Source organism: Olea europaea, chromosome 9, assembly GCF_002742605.1.
Source record: "Olea europaea var. sylvestris chromosome 9, O_europaea_v1, whole genome shotgun sequence".
Classification (NCBI taxonomy): Eukaryota; Viridiplantae; Streptophyta; class Magnoliopsida; order Lamiales; family Oleaceae; genus Olea; species Olea europaea.
In genome coordinates, this window is record NC_036245.1 from 1,425,177 (window position 1) to 1,433,012 (window position 7,836).

The 7,836-nt window shown below is 35.2% G+C and overlaps 1 protein-coding gene across 2 annotated transcripts; it reads right to left on the reverse strand.

Moving 5' to 3' along the window:
- Nucleotides 1-718: 718 nt before the first annotated feature.
- Nucleotides 719-7,353, reverse strand: LOC111399370 (putative clathrin assembly protein At5g35200). 2 transcript variants are annotated; one of them, XM_023026640.1, is made up of 16 exons: nucleotides 7,204-7,353; nucleotides 6,413-6,532; nucleotides 6,257-6,326; nucleotides 6,029-6,126; nucleotides 4,494-4,635; nucleotides 4,308-4,408; nucleotides 3,616-3,699; nucleotides 3,452-3,502; nucleotides 3,270-3,335; nucleotides 3,131-3,196; nucleotides 2,715-2,795; nucleotides 2,538-2,615; nucleotides 2,263-2,406; nucleotides 2,099-2,174; nucleotides 1,601-1,719; nucleotides 719-1,400 (listed from the first exon to the last, which is right to left on the reverse strand). In XM_023026640.1, the coding sequence occupies exons 2-16, from the start codon at nucleotides 6,509-6,511 to the stop codon at nucleotides 1,062-1,064; spliced, it is 1,614 nt and encodes a 537-aa protein (XP_022882408.1). In that variant the 5' UTR covers nucleotides 6,512-6,532; nucleotides 7,204-7,353; the 3' UTR covers nucleotides 719-1,061. The 2 variants fall into 2 exon arrangements, with proteins under 2 accessions (XP_022882408.1, XP_022882409.1); XM_023026641.1 differs by having other exon boundaries at nucleotides 7,105-7,215.
- Nucleotides 7,354-7,836: the final 483 nt, after the last annotated feature.

Here is a 7,836-nt window from a genome sequence, read left to right on the forward strand (position 1 = left end):
GCCCCCCCCCCCCCCCCCATTTTTTTTTCTTTTTTTTTTTTTATGACTCAGGTGTCTGAACTTCTTCCGACTAATCCCGAGAAGTAGTGGCCTTCCCCCTTGGTAAATTCAGATGTGATCACAACTTATACGCACTTGGGTCGGACATTCGAAATGCGATTCTCCTCCCTGTGAACTTCCCTTTACGACGTGAGGAGATGACTCTCGGAGAAACGACAAAACGCACCATAACTTAGACTCCATATAATGAGCTATATCTTGCTTGTACAGGAAAGGCTTGATTGGTAATGGAAGGACGGGAGGTGGTCGAGGATGCTAAAAGAGATGAAGGATCGGCCATATCTTGAATGTAGGGGAGATGCTTGGTTGGTAATGAAAGGATGGATATTGTCGAGAATGCTACTAGAGAGGAAGAAGGATCGGCCATATGGCCCATATCTTATAAAGGAGATGCTTGACTGGTAATGGAAGGATGGGAGGTTTTCAAGGATGCTATGAGGGAGGAGCAGGAGGATTGGCCATATCTAGCTTGTTGGGAGATGACCGGTAATTTAAGAACGGGGAGGAGGTCGAGCATGCTAGAAGAGAGTAAGAAGGATCGGCCATATTAAGCTCTTAGTCGAGATGCTTGATACCAAGTGTTACATTAATTACAAAGAGTTCTAGTCTACAAATAATCCATCTGCCATCAGTAAGTAGATTGTGACAGATTTATGAATAGAATCACTGAACGTATTTGTTATATATTAATACTTGAATCAGAAACAAAATACAAGGATTTACAGAACAGTAAAAAACGACATCAACAAGTTATACACCCCTGCTTGAGCAAAAGCAGTTTGAAAAATTATAAGCACACCCCAAAAGCATTATTTCCAACAATGATGTGAATAATCAACAATCAACAAAAGTTTCTACTTAATGAACAACTAATTTTATACCTGCCTATTTCACTTCCAATATATGATACAAATCATCAATCTCCAACGTAAAATCCGCAACTGGAGATCTTATTTTCGTCCTCGTATTTCCAGCAAAAGAATATATTTTCCAGGCATTCCTCATAAAAGGCCGTTATTAGGATTGTAGGCTTGAAAAGGCATACCTGAGCTATGGGGAAAGCCACTGGTTCCATACTGGTTTCCAAATGGATTCCCAGGTTGTTGTGGGCCCATCATCATGATCTGCTGTTGCTGTTGCTGTTGGAACATGGCTGCCATCTGAACAGATGGTGGTGCGGCCACCATGTTGGAGGCGTAGAACGGGTCATGCACTGTTTGTGACATCATCGGATTGGACATTGGAACTTGTTCCCATGGATTGTAGCTTATATTCTGGTTACTTCTTCTGATTGCATCATCGTATAGGCTGTCTAGTGTAAGTAGATCTAGCCCTCCCGCCTTTATCAACATAAAAAAGCATCATTGTAAGGCACATTTCATTACGGGCATCTTCTAAGTTGATACAATGTTGAATGCATGAAAATGCATAAAAAATGTGAAGATGTGGCGTTTACATACAGGGAAGAAACTAGAGCCGGTGGTTTTCAGAAATTAAACAGTTTTGACAGTAAAACGACTGAATAAAATCCAAGAAGTACCAATTTGCTAGTGACTGTGGTGCTCTCGTTCGAGCTTGGAGCCGTAACAAGTGCTAATTCCCAGCCTGTAGCTCCATTTGACAGATTAGGTCCAGTGGAACCTGGTTGGTCGGCAACACCTATAATGGAAACAAGATTAGCGTATTTCACTCATTAAAACATCAAGGGTAATAAAATCAATATAACATTATCGGAAGTTGTATTTTGTTTGGCCAAGCTTAAAATAGAGTAAAAGTTACTTTTGTTTCAAAACATGTATGACATGTTACTTTTTAAGAAAAAAGTCCCTCACTTTAAAAGCATCGCTTACTTATTTCAAGTTTTGATCAGTAAAATTATGTATTTTGAAACTTATTAACTTATATAAGTAGTACACTTTAAAACAAATGTGAAAGTCAGTCTACCTAAACCAAAACTTATAATTTATCATGCTCTCAACGTTCCAATGTTCTTTACATTCCAATGTACTGGTACAGTTAGATTTTCTAGGTAATTTACCTGCTGGCACAATGGCTAAAGCCATAGCATTCTTCTCATCTAACTCCGAGGCAGCCGGAACAGGATCCTCCAGACCCTTTACAGCAAAGAAATTTGATCATCAGAAAAAGGTTGACAAAACTATTCTCTTTAAAGAAACAAAAACTTCCATTCCTGTTAGATACCAATAAATCAGGTGGTTCAGAAACGGGAGCTTCCACTTTAACTGGTTCGGGCTCAGGTCGAGGGGGCGACGTATGTTCCTCCTTCAGCTCTGAATTCTTTTTATTATACTCTATGGGCAAGATCACCTTGGCCTTATCATCAGCCTGGATCCAAAAGATTTCACGTTCACCATACTAGTCTGGGTACACGGGATTATAAAAGCACTCTCAAACTAAGCATAATATAGGGAGTTTCAATGAACATATGTCCCTCTGTCCATAAGAGAGAAGCTTACCAAATTTTTGCGAGCTGGGGAAGATCGTGGTGCTTCTCTCACATAGTCCTCCATAGCTTGTAAAAACGATGCAGGAGGCTTCATCCCGAGTCAACAAAGTAAAGAATAAGTTTTCAGGGTCTAAAGATATTAACAAAATATTTGAACCATCGTCAAAAGGAATCTATGAATTTGAACCTGTTCAATCTTGATAAATCTTTCTCCACGTCCAACATCAAGGTTTTTACTTACTTCGTAAAACTCTGACATTCTCTCAGCCTAGAAAAATGGTAAATCATAAGATTTTATGGTAAGGAAAACTATTTTAGTGGCAATTTCTTGAAATAGTTGAAAAGGAATAATGACCCTCTCCAAGGAATGGGATCATTTGAATTTTGCCATGCTTAAGACAGGCACTGACTTGTTAACATTTTCAATAATCAAAATTAAGTATTTTAAACTCCCCCATTTTATTCAGTCACTGTATCTGCCAGCAGTATCCACCACCAGCTGAGGGGTATTTTTGGTAGAACGGTTAAAAAATATTCTGGTCCGAATGGTCACTTTTATGGTACACTTCAAAAATGGAAAGAATCCGTTTTTTGAGGGTGTACCTGCTGCCCAGCTCTCCGATATATATCCAAAGCCTTAAGAGCATCGTGCCGTTGCATCTCAAAAAACTGTCGGAATGAAGACGCATAAGTCAAATGTTTAATGTAAGAGATTTTTACAGTTTTTAGAAGTCAAAATTACCTTGTCAACCAAATTAACTGTACCGTCACTTATTGCATTGTAAATTTTAACACTTTCCGAAGCAACCTACAGGAATAACAAGAGAGAATCAGAAAAAAAAATAAAAAATAAAATATATATAAGGCAATGCCATATGCAATTAACTTCTTAAGGCAAAGCATAAAAATCAGGACTTCTCTTACCATGGAAAGGGCCAACTGAATGACAAAATTGTGAACTGCTGCCCCTTGTGGCTGCATTAACATGATATATATAAACGATAAGGAGTATATTCAATGTATAGAACAAGGTTACAGAACAAGACAACTGTTCCACCAATCGTTGAACTTATATAACATGAAATTACCTGACAGCCGATGACACGGAATAGAAGTTGCTGCAACGATGGTAACTGCTCAAGCAACTCCGGAGTGTCCAAATCTTTTGTTCTCTGTATCAGCATTTCATTTAGAGGACAGTCGAGAAAGACAAAAGCAAAACTGCACTATGTAATCAACTTCTTCGAACAATATCCAAAAAACAACTTTCTTATGTCGTCCACACGTGAGGTCAGGAAGTGAAAATGCCGGTTTAAGACATATTTCATTTGACATTGATCAAGACCTTCAACTTTGTGCAAACCAAGATAAAATTTGAAATTTTGAACTGAATATGAGATATAAACAAAGCTCAAACAAAATCAAGGCTTGCGCAAAACATTTTTAAGAGTTACCTTTGAAGAAAGTGACCTATTTTTTTAGTTTTATTTTTTAATTTTTTCCTTAGAAAAAAGTAAAATGTAAGTTATCCTAATATATTCGGGGCTAAATGTTGTTAAATGTAAATGTTTTCTTAAGGCTTGGGAAACATATTCCACATACTCAAAACAAATCCCACCTGGGAAAAGTTAGTAAAAAAGAATAAGGGACAGAACTCAGTGTCAACTACTTTCAGATGTTGTAGAAATGAATTTAAAATTTTTAAGCAACTCAAAATCTCGAATAGATAGTGTTAATGTTGGTGACTCGATATTGAACTAAAAAAAAAAAAATTTCTTACCGGATGATCTGTCTCCACATCAAATTTCAGCACCCGGAAGCATTCCAGTCTCTCCTCCAAAAATAATGCATAGGATCGTATCCAGGCAGAATAATCCCATGCTGTCCAAGAGAAGCATTTTTAGCATCTGAACAATTTGCTTTCTATAGATTCCAATAAACTAGTGAAAGAAAATAAAAACTATACCATTTGGACTGGAGTCATCTTTAAAATGAGCCATGTTAAGGAGATGACTTTGACTCCTACCATAATTTATAATTTCTTCTTGAAATGTGGGGTCCACTTCTCTCAATGCACGATGGATAACAATCAAAGTTTTCAAGGCAACCTAAAATGTATGGATGAGGTTACAGACAAAGATAGGAAAAAGTTGAGCATCAATTATGATGACTAGACAATTAGGCATTGAAGATCACACAAATAAAGTAATATTCAGTATAACAATGTCATCATGACCTTGGAACTAATGTCCGAGAACTAAGATATTGAAATTGAAATGACAATGAATACATATCATCTATGAGCTGGTTGACAATTCTTCCCTCTCAATAATTGGAGCCCACTATCTACATATATGTATATACTCAAGCATACATATTTAAGCCATAGCATATGCAGAATCTTAGTGTGAGACAGAGGTGGAGCTTAGCCCAGACCTGCCTCAAGTCCATTTATAGCTTTTTTATGTAAAAAAATATATAAATATATATTGTGAATTTTTCCTTTATATATCAGCCTAATATGAAATTTTTATTTGTGCCCCTGGCTCTGCCCCTGTTGTGAACAAGGCGAAATTCATACTAGAGCATTCTATCAACAAATAAAACATCCATGGCCATTTTCTTTCACCAACAGCCACAATGAAGTTCCAATTGAATCAATAGATTATTAAGAAAAGAAAACACCAGAAAAAATGAAAACTATAATGAATTTGGTTTTCAAGGAAAAACATATGTAATTGTGAATATTATGTGGTAGAGAGAGATGGAATCAAATGTTGTTGGGGATTGCAAGGAGAAAAAGAGGCTGAGAGGCTTGAGTTTGGACCCTAATTAAATATGCGTTAAACATTTCATCACCATTTCCTTTCCAATTTATTGTACATGTCAACCAACATTAGAAATCAATTTACTTACTATTTTCAATTGTTCTCCTCACTAAAATCATGGATAGAAATAGATAGCAAAAGGTTAGAAGGACCTATTAAATTATTGAAAGACACAATTATTGTTCATAATCTGACTGTGTTATTCAACAGCTAAAGGTCCATTTTTATGGAATTGGAAGGTTAACCAAGGATCTCTCATCCCATGACAGACCATTGAATTGGGGGAAGTTTGAAGCTCTCGAAACACTCATCATTCATCAAATAAAGAATTAGTGAATTGATTGATCAAAGACAACATATTAAACTGTCATTTCGGTGGAGGGGGAACTACATTTTTAGCACAAGAATTTATTTTGACCTTAAGGGTGAGACTCAAACCTGGAAACTAGAACAGCTTCCAAGCCTTAGTATTTACTGATATACATTGAAACATGCAAAATCATTGTAACACACTCTCCGTAATTGGATTCAGACACAATCCATTAACAAATCACATTTATTATCATTTAGGAGGCACAAACATATTTTTCCTTCCCATTTCTTTTTGTCAGTCACAAAAATTCTCCATAACATCATTATTCAATAACATGTAATTTAAGTCTCAAGGACGTACCGCCCAGTTATGAGTCTTTGACAATCGTCTAGCAAGGGCATGTATACAGTATGCTACATCAGCTCGAGGCCTAGTAGCCGATATAGCTGCAAAGATGGCTGAAAATAAGAATGCAGAAAACATAATCAGGCCCCCATTTCGGTATCTAGTCCAATTTTAAGTAAATAAGCAAAAGATAGCTAGTAGGATAGAAATTAGAATGGCCCCGTAAACTTGATGTGTGCCTACCTCTTATGTGTCTCTCCTTTGCAGGGCGCTCAACATGATTTGTTGCCTTAACAATGGCAATGTCTAATTCCTGTGAAAAGAATAATCCAACTAAAATCCAGTACCAGTAAATAAATTAAAATTTGAAATTTGATAAGAACAAAGATTTGGTGATACCTTGTAGTCACTATTTATTTTCGCCAAATTGACAGTGGTGGTATCTTTAAGAGCTCCAAGAGTTTTTCTTAAACTGCTCTGTGTGCCGCCACCCGACATTCTCTCTGCTAGTTACAAATTCTACAAAAAATATCCAATAGGTTGGTTATTAATCATTCCCTCCTAATTAAATATATCTCAATTTCCATAAGTACAAACATAGGATCTCGTAAAACGTTTAGTCAAGTTAGGATATAATAATTCATGAAAGATATCATCGTAATCCCGCAGTTCAATCCAATTTAAACAAATCACAAGAATATCAGTTTACCAGAGAAAAAGCAAATTACCAAGGAAATGATAAAAAAATCTTGAGATAAATAACTTTTAAACACTTTTATAGTAACGAACAGAATCAGCTCTTCAATGCATTTTAGTAATATATGGGAGTCGAATTACATATTCAAAATCAAAATCTATTTTTATCAGAATCAAGAATCCATGTCTCTAATTACAGAAGAAACAACGAACAAATTCACAACAGAAAAACAAACAAGTAAAAATATAAAATCACCATATTAACATTAACCCACCCAAAAAAAAAAAAAAAGAGGGAAAAAAGAAATGACAATAATTCAGACAACCCACTAAAAACTAATCTAGATGAACACAAAAAGATTCAATCTTTCATACTGTTATTGCCATAAACCCACCTTCTGTAGCTAAATCTTCAATACCCAGAAACTAAAAACCCAACAAATGCTAAAATAAACAGTGAGAAAAAGAGGGATCACAACAGATAAAACTCTAACCTGATGCTGAAAAATGAGGGTAGTGAGAGAAAGAGAGAATATTTGTGGGAGGTGACAGTCTCTGTGCGTGGCCTGGAGAGAAGAAAAGTTTCCAAAAGTCCAAACTTTGAATCATTTTTGGTTGGCAATCGGCGTCATTATTTTACTTTTCCTATATTCCAATAATCTGTGTATATTTGTAATTTAAAGGAGGGGGCATTGAGCCAATAAAAACTGTACAACTTTTCATGATGAGAAATAAATTATACCAAATTGACTTGTATTATACTTCTGTATTTGTTGCATTATCTTCTAGATTTTATGATAAGAGATATTCATTAGCTAAGGTATTTCATTATTTAGTTGGGATGAATTTCATTAATAGTTACTTATTTTTTCATATGAATAAAAATAAAAGTTCTTAGTAAATTTTAATAAAAGTTGGTGAGATATGTGATTAAAAAGTTGATAAAATTTGTGGATCCCATCAAATATGTAATTGAAAATGAGTTTTAGTATATTGGTAAAACTTGCATCTCTAAATAAAATTTTAAAATAGATTAAATATTATCTTAAAATTATAAGAAATTAAATATTAGTCAAAAAATAATTCAGTATTACTAACTTCCTATTTGTAACAATTAAAAAATATAG

What these genes read in the sequence shown, in the direction of transcription:
- LOC111399370 (XM_023026640.1), bottom strand. Translation starts at nt 6,511, where the DNA reads ATGTCGGGTGGCGGCACACAGAGCAGTTTAAGAAAAACTCTTGGAGCT. An exon ending in ATGTGGAGACAGATCATCCG is followed by an intron (nt 3,700 to 4,307) that starts GTAAGAAATTTT and finishes ATGCTGATACAG; the next exon opens with AGAACAAAAGATTTGGACAC. An exon ending in GATTTATCAAGATTGAACAG is followed by an intron (nt 2,616 to 2,714) that starts GTTCAAATTCAT and finishes CTCGGGATGAAG; the next exon opens with CCTCCTGCATCGTTTTTACA.